This window comes from Dendrobates tinctorius, unplaced genomic scaffold, assembly GCF_039654945.1.
Source record: "Dendrobates tinctorius isolate UK_male_01 unplaced genomic scaffold, ASM3965494v1 ptg000008l, whole genome shotgun sequence".
Lineage (NCBI taxonomy): Eukaryota > Metazoa > Chordata > Amphibia > Anura > Dendrobatidae > Dendrobates > Dendrobates tinctorius.
The window spans coordinates 41003149-41024937 of record NW_027361676.1 but is presented as its reverse complement, the minus strand read 5'-3'; the positions used below and the strand labels follow the sequence as shown (position 1 = coordinate 41024937).

The window sequence follows — 21789 nt, the reverse complement described above, 5'->3', positions numbered from 1 at the left end:
TGGAAACCGAAAACCCATCCACATTAACGAAAAAAACAAACAAGTGAAGATATGTAAAATACTTTTAAAAAAAAAAAACAACAAAAAAACACAAGTAAAATATAGGCCCATCGTATGGCCTATTTGTGTCCAGAGCGTGTCTGGTTGGATTTCTGTGCCTAATTCAACTGGAGCTTTATGAGGGAATGGTTTTGGGGCTTGTGATGAGAGCTAGCAAAGGTAAAATAAGTTTGGAGGCAATGTCTTCTATCCGGGAGGAATGCGTTTACACTTGGATTTCCTGTGTACTCTTAATACATGGACGTCAGTCTGTGACCAAGTCTCCGGGAGCAGCTATTGTAAATGGAAAACTGCTTTACTGCCCTGCAGGAATAGCTGCTGATGTTGGCACCTAAAATACCAGATTCGGAGAAGGCAATAATAGTAAGAAGAGCCGGCGTCTGTCATCTGCACCTGATGTTCTCAATCACATGGAAAGCGGTGCAAAAATAACCTCAGCAGGATGTTCTGAAGAAACAATCTTTATTGAAATCCTTGCATAGCAATTATCATAAAAACCTTACCCCACAAAAGTACATTTGATCTTGTTATTAAACAGACGTTGCTAAACTTCAAATTGTCTCGGCTCATAACATGGCCCATACACACCGATGGAGGCATTCTCTATAAATACAGATACATGGTGGAGGCATAACAACACAAGTGAACCCTAAAGAACAAGTCACATTAAAAGAGGTGTCTGGCAGGTGGTACAAAAAAAATGTAGTCTTTTTATGAATGCAATGTAACCCGTGTCATTGGCATGTGCTGACGTAACTGGTGGGCGGCGTGCATCAGGGCGGTTCATTTTGCCCTGGTCTTCCTCAACTGTGTGATAACAGTATTGGTGTCCATTGGTTCTGCAAGTGCACGCCTTGGAAGACATGGGCATATGTATGGTGCATATTAAATAAAGCCTATTAAAACAGCACCAATACTGTACAGTGCTGTCACACTACACGAGAGAAAGGAAGAAAATAAAATCCCCTAAAGATCTGTATAAAAAGCCACTAACGCCCCTACAGTAATAATAGTGTGAGTTATATATGTGTGTAAAAGGATACATGTGGAGTATAGCTGAGATACATAATGATATGTGTGCTTCTTATGTGGTACAGTGGGTTCTTGCTTTTCCCTCTTGTACCATTAATATGAACGGGCAGTTTGTTTGCTGGTGAAATGAAGGTGATATTACAATATATATTGCTAAAGGAACAACATTTACCCCCCAATACTGGTCACTGATGTTCTCAGGGATCTGATGGATTTCTTCATTTTCACTCTGTGGTTCACATTGTGATGTTAATTACATGTCAGAAAATGCTTACGGATGTCCTTTCTTCATAGTAACATAGCCCTGGATTTCTCCATCCTTTCATTACCATCGATGAAGTCACTGACATCCTGCGGAGGGCACGCTGCCATAAAATTTCCCATTAGTCAGATATTACGGAAATATGCCTGAATCTCAGCAGGGCAGATACGAGGAGCATGGCCTTAACTTGGCACAATTTTCCACAGTCCGAGAGTAACGGGCAGGCGTTCATCATATAAACGGGCAGTGCGGTGTGAATACTGAGAGGTAGCTAACCAGCAGATGGCTGTAATCTCGGCTCACTCACTGTAAACTCGCTGGCCGACTTCTCCCCTGTTCACTCCTGCTGCCATATTAAGCCTTTGGTGTTCACTACAACAAGAAAGCCCTATCAGTTTGCTCCAGGTTTCATTAAGAGGTCTGGTGGTGAAACGGCCACGTTCTGGCCTGTGCCCAGTTTATATAGCTGTACAATATTAATTTTCCTGTTGGGGCCACTTTATTGGCATGGCTGAAATGTCTTCACACAATCTCTGGTCTGAAATGTAGCCCTCCATCTACAGTCTCTCATTTTCCATACGACGGCAGTCTATCCTGGTTTTCATGCTTCTGATATCGGCAGCTGGTTTGCTCTGAAGGACACACCAGACTTGTGCTCGTTAACCAGCATTCCCTGATAACACTCCCCAACTTGTCATTTTCACCTTCATTAATCATCGACTACATGCTTTTCAAATGCTCTGCTTGCTTACACAGAGTGCACTCTAACTGGAATACAAATCACTGACCACACTGCTGACCTCATAATCTGAAGGCCACCTCTCTCCAGGACAGCCCGACCACTCATGAATGTTATTCTTCTAGAGGGCATTGTCTTACAGATCATTTACAGCATGTCTTGTGTGGGAAAATGTAGCGGGTTGTATCTGAACGCTATGATAATGGCTATTAAGAAGTACATTACAATAGGGGCCAATAATTGGTGGATTGCACTGAGGGTGTGCAAGCAGAGAAGCACAGATGAGTGTGATACGTTTTATGTTCTGCTCCAAGTCCATAGCCAGCTACGTCCGCAGTCATCCTCGCTTTCGTGAATCCTCAGGACATGATTATCTCCCGATGTCCAATGTTAATAATAGTAATAGCTACAATGGTACACATAGAAGCATTTTGACACTCTTGAAGCAATATAGCATTACCTTGACGGCCTTTTTTGCAATTGACAAACATACTGTGGGTGTCTGTGGCACTCCAACATAAAACATGGCACACTATCGTCCTACACCACTGTCTTCTCAGACATAAGGCACAAACAAGCAGAATAACAAGAGATCATTTCATAGAGCAGAAGAGTGAGTGATGCTTATGTGCATAAATACATAAGGTTTATCATCCCTGCTATCCTATGCTCAAGACTGCTTACATATATGGTTAATATGCAGTTTAACATGTCTTTATCAGGTTAGCTGAAGGCAGGCGTGTCTGACTTGTTACATGATGCGAGACTGCTGCCACGTGACAGCTGTAGCTCCCAATGGCTTCCTCTTGTGGCTGCTACAAAAAGTTCCCACATGTTCCACCTACAGGTCTTCGCTCTCCACCAGTGCTGGCTGCAGGTGCACTGGGTTTGCTTCTGGCATGAAAGCAGCTTTGATGTCCAGCCCTTGGTCAGAAAGTGCTGCATATCGACTAGCGGATGGACGGACTTTCCTCGTTTTGGGAGTCTGTGATTGTTGCCACTGAGCTGTGGAGACACATGGAGCAGGAGAGTAAGTGGCACATATCGCAGGTGTACAGTACTGATGATGATAGTGCAGCCACCTGCCTAATTGTTTGACGGGATTTGTTACAATATAATCAATACTGCTGTAATATGCTGCTGATTTTCTGCCCACAAATGCAGTTGTAAAATCCTCTGCAGATCCGGCATATGTGAACATAGCTTTATTATGTGCAGCCCAATTAAAATTCAATTTTAAAAAAACAAGTGAATTGTTTTTGATTTGTTGGAACCGGTTTTAGCACTTTTCTAGGGCGCATATCAGTCTCTCTATCTGAATTTATTATTATAGTGACGCTTGCACAGTTCAGATTACTATTTGTAGAGCAAACAGTTAAGGCCCAGTCTCACATGGCGAGATCGCTAATGCGTCATCGATTTTGTGACGCAACAGCGATCTCGCTACATGTGACACGCAGCAGCGATCGGCCCCCCTGCTGTATATCGCTGATCGTGCAGGAATGTCCTTGGCTATTTTTCCGTCGCTGGCGTCCCGCTGGCCAGCGCGCATCGCTGTGTTTGATCGCTGAATCGTTGCTGCGTCGCTAAAGAGATCTGCCTGTTTGGCAGCTTACTAGCGATCATTTAGTGACGCACCAGCGATCCCTACAGGTCGCATCGTTCTCGGGATCGCTGGTGGGTCGCTAAGTGAAATGGGACCCTTAAAGGACACTGCATTCTGGAAAATGTCAGACGTCAATAGCTCAGAAGGTATGACATGATACTTACTGTGTACATCAAGCCTCGCAGTACAAGATACAATGCCAGCCTCGTTCTTCGCTGATACAGTGTACCATCCAGCATCCTCTTTGGTGGTTCCTTGAATTAGTAGGCAGAGGTACCCATAGTTATCTTGATGCATGCTGGGAAAAGAAAAACCACAATTATTTTCTGATATGTCACTATGATCCAGCCTGCATTTAGGAACCCAGGTACATGACTGTAATGGGTTACTTCTGTCCAGTCTTTCAAGTGGAGAATTTCCATGTGGATTTGATCACAAATCTGAGCCTGCAATTTCTACCCTACTCTATTACAAAGCATTGAATAGTAGTTTTACCTAATTTTGAATAGTAGTTTTACCTAATTCGCAACGAAAATCCACATGAGAATGATGCAGATATGAAATCCGGACAATGTTTTAAATTTTTTCTCAACGTGTGAATGCGATTTTGAAAACTCCATTTACTTCTACTTTAGTGTAAATTGCTGCAGATTTTTGGTAAGAAATTTGCGTGTTACAGCCCTTTAAAAGTGAATCTGCCAGTAGGATCCACCCTCGCAATTCATGTATATGGGCATGTAGCTCATAGGAAGATGAATAAATGATACCTTGATATCTGTGATCCGATGTCTTATTCTGGATAAATCCACTTTTTCTTCTACATAAATTAGCTGTTCCCGGCTATGGGCCGGACACTGATCTGCATGAGAATCTTGCTACAGAGATTATTTTTAATAATATGGGTCTTACCAGTGTGAGACATGTAACGAACACAGAGAACTGGAGAACTGAACCTTGTCTCCTTACAAACACATTTGCTGCAGCTCTCATAGCTCTGCTGTATTACAGCACTGTCTGCCTGTGAACTGGAAGCTGAGAGGAAGCTGCAGATGTGTCAGGTATAATCGCACACAGCTTTGCAGTGAGAACAGGAGGGCAGAGAGTGGCCATTACACATCACACTGGTAATAGCCCCTTTTATTAAAACTAATCTGTTGAGGCAGATTGCTATACAGATCAGTGTCCGGCCCATAGTCCAGAACTGCTCATTTACAGGAAATGTCTCTGGAATAAGACATTGGATTGCAGATATCAATGCATTTTATTCAGCTTCTTATGACCTATATGTCCATATAGATGGATTGGGAGGGTTGATCCTACTGACAGATTCCCTTTAAATACACAAATAATGATTCTCCTTAATACTTGCTATATTAAGACTGGATCACCAGGATAACTTCATAGCTCTCTGATGTTACAATGAGGTAGACGCTTTACAACAAAGCATATTTTGCTAATATAAAATACATTGCATAAGTGTTAGATATTGTTCTCTGACAACTGATCACAGACACTTCATTGAAAATTTGGTAGGAGTTGCATCGATATGAATTCACATACTACTAGATTCTCATCTTATTGCCAGAGCATGCTTTACTAATATGATTTCCATTACTTTACCCTGTAATGATTATAGAAGGTTCACACACAATGACTGAGACTGAACAATCTATTCCATACATGCAAGTATGAGTGTTTCTGTAGCATGTGCATGGATTTCTACGCGATAAGTTTAGGTGACTGGGGCTGTCACATACATTTCTACAACACATTTGCGACTTATGAATGTAACTATAAATATTGCCTGTGCGTTCTAGTTACCCACAGGGTCCTTATAGGGGTTGTGTTAGACTCACAATAGGTAATCAATATCTGATCGTTGGGTGTAATATACAGTAACTCTGCTGATGAGCTATTTATTACAGCTATAACAACCTGACTCGATCCGTGTTGTACGTCAGGGAATCATTTTCTTTCTTCCAGAATATTTGTGGTGGGGGCATTCCAGACACTCGGCACTCTAGTCTCACTGGGTACCCTTCAGCCACACCTGTGTTTTGGAGCTTTTCTATGAACACCGGTGGTTTGTGGGCATCACGCGCTGTTGGAGGCAAAATATACACAGTTATTATAAATCCAAATATATACTTGTATGACAGGTGTGTCACATCCAGGTTTATTTGATAAATGATCCAATTTGCAATTTTTTCAGGTGCAAAATTGTTCTCTTGCTATAGAATAGAGCCGGCTCATTAAGACTGACGTTTTTGCACACCAATCTTAATGAAGGCAGTACTGGAATAAGATGCCTCTAATTCCCTCTAAATGGATTAGATGCATCAGTCAGGGACTGGAGTACATCCATGATAGAATTTACACCAGGAAAGTGGCGTCAATTTTGATGAATTTGCTGGAATGCGAGAATGCAATTTGCTAAATGCAAGTGTATTACACGATGCCAGAAATGGTCTAGTCGGATTCTGGATGGGAATATGCATAGTGCAGACTTGCAGCCATGTGAGGATTCATAAGTCTGCAGTTACATAGAATGACTGCAGACCTGTCGTTTTAGAACAGGCAACCCCTCTAATGAAACAGACAAGGCAGCACCTCGCCATTTATCTTACTCCTGTTGGGGTCGCCATGCCCCATCCCTCCCAAGTTCTGGCCACTTAATCAAAGATGGGGAGGGACTATAGATGTCAAAAGGTCAAAAGTTGCATTATTTTACACAATCTTGCCTTTGCACAAAAAATGTGACTTTTAAAAACTTTTTTCACTAAAAAAAAAAATCTGAAAAAAGTTTTGATGAATCTCCCCCAAGTCCCTATTATTGAGAGGAATAAATTAACATCACCACACATCCAGTAACAGAATGGCAGACCCAGACCTTTAAAAGGGGAATACAAGGCATTAACATGCATGTGCCCCTTTCCTAAGGGGTTAAATGGCAGAATAGGTTTCCCAAAGTTTTCCCACTTTTCCTCCATAGGATTGGCTAGAGTATTCAGTCATTCGGCGGTGTTTCACAGAGGATGATTGCATTTTTCCCCCTGCTACACTTGCTGATAGGGCATGTGTATTTGCAAATAAAGAGATGTGGGGATGAAAGAGGCTGGTAGTGCCGAGGATCGTGGAGATAGTGCTATCCACCCTATTCAGGAAACTGTCACGGCCTATGGGGTTACAGCAGGTATTAAAAAAGGTAGATGGGCTTCAGCTTTGGCAAAGCTGCGGTTGGCTGTAATTACTTTATAACATAAAGTTGTGTTTGGTTATCCATGTATTAAACAGCTGGTTATTAAAGACCGTGGCCAAAAACGTTTTTTCCATCAAGTCAACGTGTGTTTGTGTAATTATTGTGTAATTTATAAGGGTAGAGGTATGGGTAATGGTCATTATTATGCATTGTAATGCCATGCAGACTTCTGTGTATATGGAGCTTGTATTCGGTCTGCAGAGTATCTGATAATGTCTTTTATGTTGCTGAGCCTATGAAAAGTTGTCTGTTTCTTATTCAGAAAAAATGGACTATTGAGAAAGCTTGTCATTGGTATTGCCATCCGTATTCTATCTGTATATCATCTGTGTGGCATCCATGTTTATCAAAAATGTAAAAAAAATTAGAACAAATACTATTTCCTATTTTAAGAATTCCAAGCTAAGTGAAGGCCACTGATGTAATGTGAATGGAGCCATAGGTAGATTACGCTTCTGCAATATTTTCCAGAGACAAATCCATTAATTCTCTGTTCGGATTCAACACATTGAAAATACTAAACCTTACAAAGAAATATTCTAAACAACCGGACGCTGTGCCAAGGACTACTGCAAACACATAACAGCAAGATGGAGTGCAATATTTTCCAGAGTGTATATGGAGTTTACAAAGCCAAAAAAGGTCCTGAGGTGCAGCCCTGCACGAGGAGCGCTCTACAGAGACCCGTCCTCCTACATCCGGCTGCATTTTTCATGTAACTTTGAGTCTCATACCTAAAGCACTAAAATAGCTGTGAATTCTATAGAGCATGCCAAAAAAAACTAACGGGGACTCCCCGATCTCTACCACGGCCTAGAAGATAGAAAACAGCCCTGCTCCAGGCCATGCTCACTATGGTAACAGTGTGAACACGGACACAGACTCGCACGGACACCCGCCCTCCACACAATGACTCTGGATTTATTGCTGGCATGGCCTCGGGTAATGAGGCCATTTCTATTCCTGAAGCAAATAACCTTTGGGCTTTTTTTTACCCATGACATAGTAAGAAAGGTACATTACACTATTAATTGGTGCCACATAATGTGACAGAAATCTGGACAATATCTTTGGTGAAAACTATAAAATCTTAAGTGCGTGTTTTAGATCTGATGCCAAACGTAACCCCAAAGCTTCAGCAGATTTCCTGACTGAGGACGTGCAGACGGCAGATATTCTCGGACGAGTGCCATCCATGGTTTTCACACATAGTGTTCGTACATATGATAATCTCTGGGGCTGTGCACACGTCTGATTCTTTCCTGGGATCGAGTGGTTGGCATAAAAAAATAGAGACACGTCCGATTTTGATATAACTGGCAATGGAAGTCTACGGATGCTTGAAAAAAATTGAACTGTACCCAAATGACAAAATGGAGAACTTCTTCATTTTTCTCTCCATGTCAGAGAAAAACTTATGCCACTCTGATTAGGATAATTGGATCGTTTTACTTGGATGTGGAGAAAATGGTGGAGTCACCCTTCCCTTACTAGAAAATGCCAACAAGGACAACTCCTTGTACTACACAATTACTGACAAGGCCTAAAGCTTTAGGAGATACTGGACTTACCAGCAACTATGAGCTCCAAGCTGAAGGAATTCTGGCCAGCACGATTAGAGGCCACACAAGTATATATGCCTGCATCTCTTGTAGTCACTGGCTCAATGATCAGGGAGTGCACGCCATTCTCACGCACCAACATCTTGTGAGAGTTGTCCGGGCGGACAGGCCTTCCATTCAGTTGCCAACTCAGGTCTGGAGTAGGTAGGCCACTCACCTGTGTTATGCAGAATACACATAATGTTACAGATCATTGAACGGTTTATGGAAATAAGTTATCAGAATAGTAGTATCACATAATATGTAATGTATCGTCACATCAAAGCAAGGTCTGTACTGAAAATGAGAAAACTCTTCACAGGGTGATAGGAGAGCACTGGGTCACAAAAATATATTAATTTGGACCCCCAGAACACGTATTGTTTCACCCGTAGGCACCTATTACTTCACAGCCAAAACAGAGATCACGTGCCAATTGAAGTCATATAACTTTACCAATCTCTTTTATTAGAGTATGACACAAGGAAAAGGAAGTCATGTACACTAATTTGGGTCTGTCACTCTCTACCTGCCCTCCCACCCAGAAAACTGCAAACTGTTCTGCTCGGCAAGAAGATTCCTCCTTGTGTCGACCGCCTTTTATTTATATTCAAGGGAACAAGTCACTTGATTTATATATCACAGGCAACATGAATCAGAGCCTGGATGCACCATTGCAGCCAGGAATATTTTTCTCTGAAAATATAGTTAGAAGATCAAGCTTGCAACCATAGCTTGAGATGAGACTAGTCCAGCTTCTTACAGCCAATCACATGGAGAGGTGCTGGAAAAAGCTGGCAGGGGGCAGATCATGACTAGTCTCATCTTTCCCTACAGTCGCTGACCAGATATTCAAGCTATATTTTGTATGAAATGCCAGAGAAAAAATATATCTGGCAGCAATGGAGCAGCCAGGCTCCAATTCATGCTGTTTGTGGTTTGGGCAGATTGAATCAGCTGACAGGTTCTCTCTAACCATGTGTCCTCTGTCCCCAAACACAGAGGAATAGCCAAATATCACAGTCTGACCAGGTGAAAAGGCTGAAAACTGAGATAACTTGTCTGGAGCTGTCTTTTTTAGATCTGTTTCTGCTGCTCACAAGTGTCAGTACTTTTCAGACGTCTACTGCTCCCTCACAGGAAGAGTAACGAAACACGAAGTGCTGTCCAGAAAGTGGCTTTATAGTACTGGATCTCTCTGCACTCATGTAAAAGCAGGGCCTATACCCTGACTAAACGAACATTAGCTGACCCCCGACGACTTCACGGCTAGCGGCCATCCAGCTAATGGGTACACCTGGTGAGTAGGGTTGGCGTGATGAATATGAACATGTTCAATCCTTTGTTCACAAGGGGGTAAGTTGCCACCAGAAGTGTCAGCCAGTGCCCTAAGCCCCCCATCTACCGATGGGTTTGATCAACAGTCTAATGTGTATTGGGGCCTCTGACATGATTTCAGGGGAGAGAACTATCTGGTATTTCCCATTTTGGACTGTCAGTCAATTTGTTTTCTAGGAGATAAGCCGCTGACAGATGTCGGCAGCGGCTCTCTCATAGAGCATAGCAGTGCCCAACTGTGTATGGTATAGTTGGGAAAATAGCTGCCAGCCGATTGGCTGAACCATTGTTTGGCTGACGGCCATGTAACATGTTTGGGAGGCTTTATTCCTCTTTTATTACTGAGACCTGATGAACTCTTGTCCATGCATGTGCATGGAGAAGTTGGGAGGCGTAGTCCATTGAGTGTGCATGGTCACCTTTAGGCCAGCAAGTAGTACACACCTTCTGTCCTGAGCATGCATGGTCACCTTTAGGCCAGCAGTAGTACACACCTTCTGTCCTGAGCGTGCATGGGCATCTTTAGGCCAGCAGTAGTACACACCTTCTGTCCTGAGCGTGCATGGTCACCTTTAGGCCAGGAGTAGTACACACCTTCTGTCCTGAGCGTGCATGGTCACCTTTAGGCCAGGAGTAGTACACACCTTCTGTCCTGAGCGTGCATGGTCACCTTTAGGCCAGCAGTAGTACACACCTTCTGTCCTGAGCGTGCATGGTCACCTTTAGGCCAGCAGTAGTACACACCTTCTGTCCTGAGCGTGCATGGGCATCTTTAGGCCAGCAGTAGTACACACCTTCTGTCCTGAGCGGGCATGGTCACCTTTAGGCCAGAAAGTAGTACACACCTTCTGTCCTGAGCGTGCATGGTCACCTTTAGGCCAGCAGTAGTACAAACCTATCCTGAGCGGGCATGGTCACCTTTAGACCAGCAGTAGTACACACCTTCTGTCCTGAGCGTGCATGGTCACCTTTAGGCCAGCAGTAGTACACACCTTCTGTCCTGAGCGTGCATGGTCATCTTTAGGCCAGCAGTAGTACACACCTTCTGTCCTGAGCGGGCATGGTCACCTTTAGGCCAGAAAGTAGTACACACCTTCTGTCCTGAGCGTGCATGGTCACCTTTAGGCCAGCAGTAGTACAAACCTTCTATCCTGAGCGGGCATGGTCACCTTTAGACCAGCATTAGTACACACCTTCTGTCCTGAGCGTGCATGGTCACTTTTAGGCCAGAAAGTAGTACACACCTTCTGTCCTGAGTGGGCATGGTCACCTTTAGGCCAGCAGTAGTACACACCTTCTATCCTGAGCGGGCATGGTCACCTTTAGACCAGCAGTAGTACACACCTTCTGTCCTGAGCATGCATGGTCACCTTTAGGCCAGCAGTAGTACACACCTTCTATCCTGAGTGGGCATGGTCACCTTTAGGCCAGAAAGTAGTACACACCTTCTGTCCTGAGTGGGCATGGTCACCTTTAGGCCAGCAGTAGTACACACCTTCTATCCTGAGCGGGCATGGTCACCTTTAGGCCAGCAGTAGTACACACCTTCTGCCCTGATCTTATTGTATTTGTTCCCCCCTCCTCACAGGCTAATGGTTTGGTCCAGTGTGCACGTATATGAAGGTCGGGAGCATAGGCTACATTTATAATAGTATCTCAGACAATGATATTAGCTCTGGCTACATTGCTGCAGCTGCTACATTGTGTATGAAGCCTCATGTACATGCACTATAAATATACAGAAATATGATTTATTTTTATAGTTACCCTCAAGCTCTTTGGACAGACAGATATCATAAACATCCCATACGGCACGAGATGTCAGTGAAGCACAGGAGGTCAAAATCTGATTGCTGCCATGTGTTAAAGAACTAGCCACGGATCTGTCATTCATTAAGCTGTCAGATTACCAGATGTCCATCAAGTGCCACAGCGCACGCCTGCCCCAGATTGATGTGAAAGCAGTTATTACTGACTGTCTCATATGGAGGGATTATTATTGGACACGCTACTCCTTAAATCCCAATACAGAGGACAGACCCTGGGCTCCCTGTATTTAGGAAGAAGGTGATGTTGTTAAGGCATAAAGGGTGGATTTTTTTTATTATTTTTTTTTAGGTCTTCATTCCAAAAGTCATAACTTAATTTTCCATGGATGTATGTGTGGGGATTGGCATTTTTTGGCAAGCCGAGTTTTAGTTGTTACTGGCACCATTTTGGGGTGCATATACTAAACAACACTTATTTTTGGGAGGTACACTGGAAAAATGCTGCAATTCTGCCCATGTTTTTAAAGTTGTTATGACATTGACGGCGTAGTAATAATGGCATGTTATCTTTATTCTGCTGGCTGTTAGGATTAAGTGATAACATTTATACACTTGTGCTATGTTTATTTACTATTCACAATAAAATACTTTTCTAAAAATATTTAGTAATTTGTTGCTGAAGATTTATGATGGCTTGCTCATTGCGCAAGGACTGGTAGTGTTCACTGGTAGCATTGTGGGGTAACTTTTACAGTATTTTTAATTCTTATCTGAGAGACAAGATGAACAAAAAACAGCAAATCTGCCCTTGTATGATGGCTGTCCGTGTAACACTGCTAGACAGCTCCTTAAACCCTGCTAGTGCATCACGTACAGGGGCCTTGGATAGGCCTCCAACTCTTATGGCAAACCATCTGCACAAAGCAATCGTTTCATAGGGTACAGTGCATAGGGAGGCTGCTTCCTCTATAAAACTACTAAGGTTTTCCAGATGTTATTGACTTTGGCATTAAAGGGAATTTGTCAGTAGGTTTTTGCAACGTAATCTGACAGCAGCAAAAATGTAGGGACAGAGAGCCTGATTCCAGGGATGTCTCACTTCGTTTACTGGGTGCAGAAGTTGTTATAGAATCACAGTTTTCTCTGCCGCACATCTAGCAGAGCTCAGAATGTTGAAGCCTGTATAACTTGTATATTGATAGAAAGCTGCCAATCAGCGGGGTTACAGAAGGCAGTTGACTAGGCGGCATGAGGCAGCAAGTAATGTAGTACTGATAAAGTACAGAATGTATTGAAACAACAAAACACAGTGACACATGGCTGGAATCAGGGTCTCTGCCCCCTACATCATGGTGCTCTGAGATTACATTGTAAAAACATGGTGATTCCATTTAAAGGTGTTACACATCCAGAATTACAGTAATCTCCAATTAGGAAGGGAGGGTGGTGGCTGTATAACACAGCTTACACCAGCAAGTGATGGCATTGCTCCTGTGTCTGCACCATCACTGCCTTGAGTGGTTTGTGGGCACGCCCTATGTCAGAGTGGGAAGGAGCGAGCACCAAGTGGTTTATGCAAAAATATAAAAAGATAATAATGACTAATTCACAGAAAGTCCTCATCTCCTGAAGACCATCTGTTCCCACATAGAGGCATTGAAAACATATAACATATGTAATAAAGGATTCTGATAAATCTTGTAGAATTGACTACATTGTTATGTTGTGTAATCAGTTTTTTGTCATTAGAGATTTTCTTTTAATGCCAAATCTGAAGAACGCCCACAAATGACCAATAAAAAGATTTGGGCATGTCCCCTCTTACTACTTAAAGAATTTGAAAACCATAAGGAAGATTGAGAACTGTGGCAGAGACACTTATACATAATTACATGTGTCCGGGTGACTTCTTCACGGCTCCCCCAGGCTTCTATGGGATTAGCGTGCATTGTATGCGAGCTGGAGCCGCACTGACAGGTCACAGCCCACCTGTACTTTCTCTATAGAAGCAATTACAATCCCATGCCGCCTACGGAGGGTGAAATATAGCCCAGAAATAACTGGACAAGTTTAAGCAACTTTATTAAGTGACAAAAGTACAATGCCGGCTAATTTGTCCTCCGCACAGTCTAGATCTATTACTTGATCGGTGGCTAGGAGTATCACAGACTTTTCTCAAGTTTCCTTTCCCATGGGAAGGTTCTGAGAGGCAGGAAGAGACGTGAACAATTGTTTCTTTGAAGCATTACTCCACTACACATGTGCCAATAATCTCTAAATTGCATTCCCCGATGCTTAGCTTTCTAACGTCCTCCTACATGGTATGATCTGCTCTGAACCATCTGACGACATGTGCAATTGGCACTGGTTTAGTTTGCCGGAAAGCAAGGGTCACTGTGCGCACTGCAGGTGGGAAACACATGAAGTCTCATCGCTTCAGCTCAGGTAGAGAATGGAAAGCTGGTACATAATACGCTGAAGGGTGTACAGGTATAATAATGGCTGACCCTGGAATACATGACCACAGGACAAATAGTTTTTAAAAGGGTTGGTAAAAGGCTCGTTGTGTTGAAGAAAGCTGCCGACAGCCATGAAGTATTATAGGGCAATCATTAGATTAATGGCTGTCCTTGCATTACAAATAGACCACCAGAATATGAGCTAGTCCTACAGAGCCCATAGTGGAGGTCTGTAGGGTATGACACCCCATTAGGATCTTTTGTATCCTCAAACAGAGAGCATAAACAGGTTGTCTTCATGAGACAACCCCTATGGGACACCTGTAATGCCATAAATGTGCATTAATACTTGAGGGTCCTGGAGATGTTACAGTGGTCATATGCAGTACCATTCAAAGGTTTTGACACACCCTGCTCAGACAATGTTTTTTCTTATTCTTAGTGGAATGTGCACCATGAAGGAACACACATGCAACCAAGGAGTAAAGAAACACTTATAAAACCAGAATATGTGATATAAACGTTAGATTCCTCAGAGTAACCCCTTTAACTGATGACAGCTTTACACTCCCTTGGTAGTTTTCAAGCGGTTCCATTAAGTGGTAACCTGAAATGGCTTCCACTAAACAGGCATTTCTCATGAAAAGTTCATTTATGGAATCGCCAGCCTTCAGAAAGTGTTTGTGATATTCAGGTGTGATTTGCAGAAGTAAAGTTGATACAGTTGTTGAACACAGTAAAAAAAACCAAATGTATGAACCAGGATATAAGATGGTGGGCATGCAACATGTAAGCGCATGTTCACACTGGCCACTGAACAGAAAAAAAAAAAAAACAAATACAGAAACATAATGATTGAATACCCTGCAATAAATAAATAGCACTGTGCATGGCAATAATATAGGGTACTTATTTAACATGTTTTTTGATAAAAAAAATAAAGCCATACCACCACTTCACAGTGACCCTAAATGGGATAGTCCTAACTAATAATAAAAACCTATTAATAATAATCAATCATTGTTTCTGTCTTTGTTTTTTAAAGTAAAAGACTGTGCTGAGCTCTACTCCACAAATGTTCTAAGCCAGAATATGGCAAAATCCAAAGTAAAGAGAAACAACAGTACATCATTACTTTCAGACATGAAAGTCAGTCAGTTCTGAAAATTGCTAGACTCTAGAAGGTATCCTTAGGTGCAGCCATGAAAATCATCAATTGCTATGATGAAACTGACACTCATGAGAACCACCCCATGAAAGGAAGACCAGGAATGACCTCTTTTGCAGGGAAACAGAGTTGGCAGCCTCAAAAAACAAAAAAATCTAAAAGCATTTCAGATAACACTCATAAATGATGCACAGACATCAAGTAACAGACACATCTAAACAACAAATGAGAGGAGACTGAGAGGCAGATCTTGATGTTCAAATTGATGCAAAAAAGCCACTACTGAAAACCACAAACAAGAAAAAAACAGATTTATTTGAAGAGACTGTGGGTAATTTATACCAAATTTAAGGCACGTAACCCAGCACAGCTATCGATGGGTGGCTACTATTCTGCAAGAACATGCCACCCATCTGGTTTTAACTTTCTGGGTCCATCATTTGTGTGGCAAAAGTACTATAACCAAAACACTCCTCTACCCTATGTAAGGGCTATGTGACCAAAAGGGAAGGGGATGGAGAGCTGTGTCAAATGACATGACCTCCACAATCACCCGACCTCAACCCAATTGAGATGGTTTGGAGGAGTTGGATCACAAAGTGAAGGCAAAGCAGCCAACAAGTGCTCAGCACCTCTGGGGACTCATTCAAGACTGACAGAAAGCCATTCCAGGTCACTACTTCCTGGAGGTGCTTGAGAGAATGCCGAATGAGCGTAGAACTGTCAGAGTAAAAAAAAAGGGCTAATTTGAAAAAAATCTAGCGTTTAACATACATTCTGGTTTGTATTACACATTTGTTTACTCTTTCTTCCTATAGGTGTCCCTTCCTGGTTTTGCTGCCTTCTGTCTGAATCGACAACGTGCACATTGCATGATCAGGTGTGTCCAAGCTATTGACTGGCACTGTATCTTGTGCTGCTCATGTGATTAATAAAAAACAATATTAGTAAAAACTGAAGTAAATAGGAATGCTCAGCAGTACTAGGGTAGTGCGAGTGACTCCGTACCTTACAATCCATCCTACAAAGCTTTCCTTCTTGGACAATGAGATCTCCAGGAGCCTGCAAGAAATGAGGACGGAAAAATCTCTCTTGGATTGGTTCGTTTTCATCACCGCTATCTCTTGACCGAGACCGGGGTCTAAAAGAAAAAATTAACAAAAAAGTTTAAATTGTTTCCTTCCACAGAAATGTGCATTTACAATCCAAGTCACTAGACAATGATGCAATCAGCCAGAAATGCCAGGTGGCCAAAAGTCTCTGAGTATGTATAAAAATATTTCAGGATATTGTTTCAAAGTCTTGTGGTAAGACACCATATAAATAATTGGTGATCTATACCACGTGCAGCGTCTACACATCATGCCTGAGAAATGTCTGATGCTGGTTCACATCGCGGAAAAATCTGATCGTAAATACTAAGAGAAAATTCTAATATTCGATGCAAATTAAATTGCCAAAATCATTAATTTTACATCATCTAGCATATTCTGCCAAGTGAAGATAAAGGGTTTGGAATTGCAGGGCAGCAAGGGAAAACTGATTTTGCATGTCTATTATTGGGTTTGTATAGATAATTTCTGATAGTGGCACAATATATTTGGGAACCGCTCACAGCTCTAACCTCTTCTCCCATTCACAGTAGCCTGGCGAATGATCGTTTGGCCGACCACTATATCTCCAGACTCCTGGAGTGCTGTGTCCAGGAGATGAGAAGGATCAGCCACTGAAATGCAACAAACATCTTCTTTCCTCCAACATCATCGGCCGGGGAGAGTCGGGAGGCCCCCCAACATTAGATTGTCAGCCAATATCGGCGGGTTCTGCTGACTTTGGTCTAATGTATATGGGGAACTAGTTTAAGGCTTTGTCATTGGCATGGACATGCAATTTACAAAATAAAAAATATATATATTTAGATGTATTGTCTATATTTATGATTTGCGGCAACAGGTTTCACATAAGATCTACCTTCTAACGTGGGGCTGCGCTGTGGGTGTGCGGGCACTCCTTCCTCTCTGGTTCACGGCCTGCACCATCAGCCTCCCTGTGCAGCTTACTCTGCCCTGTAAATAGGAGAAAGTAATTTATAATACGCTACAAAAATAATACTTTATGGAAAAAAGTCAAAGTAAAACTTAAATGCAGTCCTAGTTTAGACCATATCCCTTTAACAAGTTGAGAAATCTGGACAACGGGTAAAAGGGATCCTGTCACGCTGAAAATGACATCTGATCTGCACGTAGGATATTATAGAGCCGGAGGAACTGATCAGATTGATATATATTTTTGTGTGAAAAGCTTGGATAAAACTTGAATTTTATGCATTGGAGTCCTATGTATATGAGTCCAATGGGTGGTCCTATTCCGTGACTGACAGTCTCCCCTGTATGACTGTCCACAGTGAGATAGGTGCCAATCACTAGTAAGACCAGCACTAGCTTTACTGAATCTTTTCCCACAAACATACATATCATCGTGCTCGGCATCGCCTTCTCCATACCCTGCTGTCCACAGATCGGACTGCGTGTACAACGCGCCAAGTATTGAACACCATCCTTGACTATTCTTAGAAGCTGGAGAATCTCCTTGTCAGGCTGCTATGAAAACTCCCATAGTCTCCTGGCTACATGGCCTGATGAATAAACTGGGGTACCACATGGGCCGCATATTACACGAAGGTTAGCTTAGTGAATGCTCCATATATGTAGTGTGTGTAAGGGCCCGCAGATTATTTTTGCAGAGTAAACGGAAGATTGAACATAATGTCCTAGAATATGACGTGTGGTCCCGGCATAGTGTAATCACATCCGGGATAAACTGCAGCCTCGTCATATAATAGGCTTACTATGTAAGAGGCAGAGTTACAGCCCCGTTACTTGTGCAGACCCTCTGCCCATAATGCGCCCTGATCAGGATAGCATGTCGCTCATTACATCTCCATATACATACAGCGAACATCTGCACCTGCAATCAGCATGGGGACACATGACCATTACTATGCTCGCTTGCCCCCGTAGAGTGTGGCCAGCACTTAAAGGATGTGACCAGATGACAAACAAGTATTACACAAGCAATGATCCATATAAAGGGCAGATTGATGATGCCAAACATACCGCCATAGTCTGACAATGACACGATATATCGGTATGCTATTCTTACAAGAAAAAATATATAGTGCAAAACACACAGAGGCCGCATGGCACCAGCTGCCATGACTTACTACGGGTTGTTTCTGTCGTTTTTTGCCATACACTACGCAGTTTTTCCTTTTAAATCCAATTAAAGCTGTGACAGGGCAGATATGAACATAACCCATAAGAAAGCACAAGTCTTAGTGCGGCCTCGAACAGAGTTCTTTATTCCACTCCCATTTTATTCACTGTTTATTCACTGTGTACAAGCCGTGCTCAGGATCAGGACATAAGAGAACATGGTGGAGACCATACTATATAGTGATGTGACGTAGACTCCTACAATCGGGGGCTAAGCAGGCTACTAACATGTAGGATGATTCAGGGGCGACTCGTTCTTCACATCTTTAATCTCTAGAAGCATTGCTCCAGAAAAGAATATGGATGCCTCTATAAAGTAACACGCTGCAGGAAAGGTCATTTATTGGTAGGAAAGGTAAGGAGCACGGATGTTATACACCCATATTGCATACACACGGCAGGTTATATAATAAAGATATCACTGCACTGTAATAACATCATTTACAGGACTTGGGAGGCAGAGACGGTCCTTAATGCCGGAGAACCTGAAAATAGGTCAACTCAAGTTAACCCTTTTTAAATCCTTGAAATAAAAGTGGAAAAAAAATAGCAGCAGCCCTCCAGACCGCCAGGACTGTAACCTAGCAGCATCGGAAACACAACACAGATCTCATGTTTGGATCCTCTTCTGCGGCAATGACAAGAGTTTATTCGCTTCGCATATAATCCTGCTTGTGTTTTTATCTTGGCACATGTCTCGTACGGACTAAGCAGGCACAGATTTCAGCTGATCCGTAAGAATATATTCCCATCTCTGTTCTCTGCAGTCTCATGTCACAGAGGAATCATTTCTGTCAGATTTTTCTTAAGGAAGTCAGCGTCTAAGAGCTTAAGTAAATGTGAGTCCAAGATTTGGGATTCACATTCAAGTGTTTTCCCAGAAGACGAAGAAGAGCGTGTAATAGCATAATCAGCCTGCACTTCACATTCAGAGCATCCAGGCCCATTAGATACACATCAGACTAATACAGGGGTCCAGCACTGGGGGAAACCACTCCTATCTATATATAAAAATGAGTGTATGTATGTACAGTGCCTTGCCAAAGTATTCAGCCCCCAGGAACTTTTCAACTTTTTAACACATATCATGCTTCAAACATAAAAGATACCAAATGTAAATTTTTGGTGAAGAATCAACAACAAGTGGGACACAATTGTGAAGTTGAATGAAATTTATTGGTTATTATAAATTTTTGTGGAAATTCAAAAACTGAAAAGTGGGGCGTGCAATATTATTCGGTCCCTTTAATTAATACTTTGTTGCGCCACCTTTTGCTGCGATTACAGCTGCAAGTCGCTTGGGGTATGTCTCTATCAGTTTTGTACATCGAGAGACTGAAATTCTTGCCCATTCTTCCTTGGCAAACAGCTCGAGCTCAGTGAGGTTTGATGGAGATCGTTTGTGAACAGCAGTTCTCAGCTCTTTCCATAGATTCTCCATTGGATTCAGGTCTGGACTTTGACTTGGCCATTCTAACACCTGGATACGTTTATTTGTGAACCATTCCATTGTAGATTTTGCTTTATGCTTGGGATCATTGTCTTGTTGGAAGACAAATCTCCATCCCAGTGTCAGGTCTTTTGCAGACTCCAAAAGGTTTTCTTCAAGAATGGTCCTGTATTTGGCTCCATCCATCTTCCCATCAATTTTAACCATCTTCCCTGTCCCTGCTGAAGAAAAGCAGGCCCAAACCATGATGCTGCCACCACCATGCTTGACAGTGTGGATGCTGTGTTCAGAGTGATGAGCTGTGTTGTCTTTACGCCAAACATATCGTTTGGCATTGTTGCCAAAAAGTTTGATTTTGGTTTCTTCTGACCAGAGCACCTACTTCCACATGTTTGGTGTGTCTCCCAGGAGGCTTGTTGCAAACTTTAAACACCACTTTTTATGGATATATTTGAGAAATGGCTTTCTTCTTGCCACTCTTCCATAAAGGCCAGGTTTGTGCAGTGTACGACTGATTGTTGTCCTATGGACAGACTCTCCCACCTCAGCTGTAGATCTCTGCAGTTCATCCAGAGTGATCACGGGCCTCTTGGCTGCATCTCTGATCAGTCTTCTCCTTGTTTGAGACGAAAGTTTAGAGGGACGGCTGGGTCTTGGTAGATTTGCAGTGGTATGATACTCCTTCCATTTCAATATGATCGCTTAGTTTTGGAAATCATTTTGTATCCAAATCCGGCTTTAAACTTCTCCACAACAGTATCACGGACCTGCCTGTTGTGTTCCTTGGTCTTCATGATGCTCTCTGTGCATCAAACAGAACCCTGAGACAGAGCAGGTGCATTTATACGGAGACTTGATTACACACAGGTGGATTATATTTATCATCATTAGTCATTTAGGACAAGATTGGATCATTCAGAGATCCAAAAAGAACTTCTGGAGTGAGTTTGCTGCACTGAAAGTAAAGGGCCGGAATAATATTGCACACGCCACTTTTCAGTTTTTGAATTTCCACAAAAATTTAAAATAACCAATAAATTTCGTTCAACTTCACAATTGTGTCCCACTTGTTGTTGATTCTTCACCAAAAATTTACATTTGGTATCTTTATGTTTGAAGCATGATATATGGGAAAAGGTTGAAAAGTTCCAGGGGGCCGAATACTTTTGCATGGTACTGTATGTATGTGTGTATAAAGCCACGCCCACTCCGCATAGCCAGTCTCACTCCACACACAAAGCCCCTTATAATATCTATATATATATCTATATATATATATATATATATATATATATATATATATATATATATATATATATATATATATATATATATATATATATATATATATATATATTTATTTCATGGGCACATCTTCTTGACCACAAGAGGTTACACTGCCTGTGTTGTCCATAGAAACCAATCACTAAGCATCTTTCATTTCACCAGAGCTGTTTAACAGAGGTTGAGCTGTGATTGGTTGCTATGAGCAACAGTTTTCCCACTTCACAACACCTCAGCAGACACTGACATGGTGGGAGTAATATCCCCGGGAACATAAGTTCTCAGCCATTGTCTGCCCCAGAAAGGAGCAGAGAGCACATAACAGAAATGAATCACCACCTCCTCTATTACGGCCAGGTTCTATTGTTACCGGCGTAGAAAATCACATCATCGGACGCACACAGAGCCACACTGCCAGGTTACATAACAGTAGCACATCTCCAGGAACTTCCTGCTCAGCGACACCCGGCTCGGGACTATGGGATGG

General features: G+C 42.4%; 1 protein-coding gene across 3 annotated transcripts in view; it reads right to left on the bottom strand.

Annotated features, from left to right (window-relative positions):
- Positions 1–505: 505 nt before the first annotated feature.
- The window catches only part of PALLD (palladin, cytoskeletal associated protein), a 260746-nt gene continuing 239462 nt past the window's right edge, over positions 506–21789 (bottom strand). For all 3 annotated transcript variants that reach the window (XM_073577130.1, XM_073577139.1, XM_073577147.1), the window contains 6 exons: positions 17265–17359; positions 16302–16434; positions 8530–8737; positions 5635–5800; positions 3864–3997; positions 506–3098 (listed from right to left, as the gene is read on the bottom strand). In XM_073577130.1, the coding sequence (XP_073433231.1) occupies positions 2935–3098; positions 3864–3997; positions 5635–5800; positions 8530–8737; positions 16302–16434; positions 17265–17359 (900 nt within the window). In that variant the 3' untranslated portion in view covers positions 506–2934. The remainder of the gene's footprint in view (positions 3099–3863; positions 3998–5634; positions 5801–8529; positions 8738–16301; positions 16435–17264; positions 17360–21789) is intronic.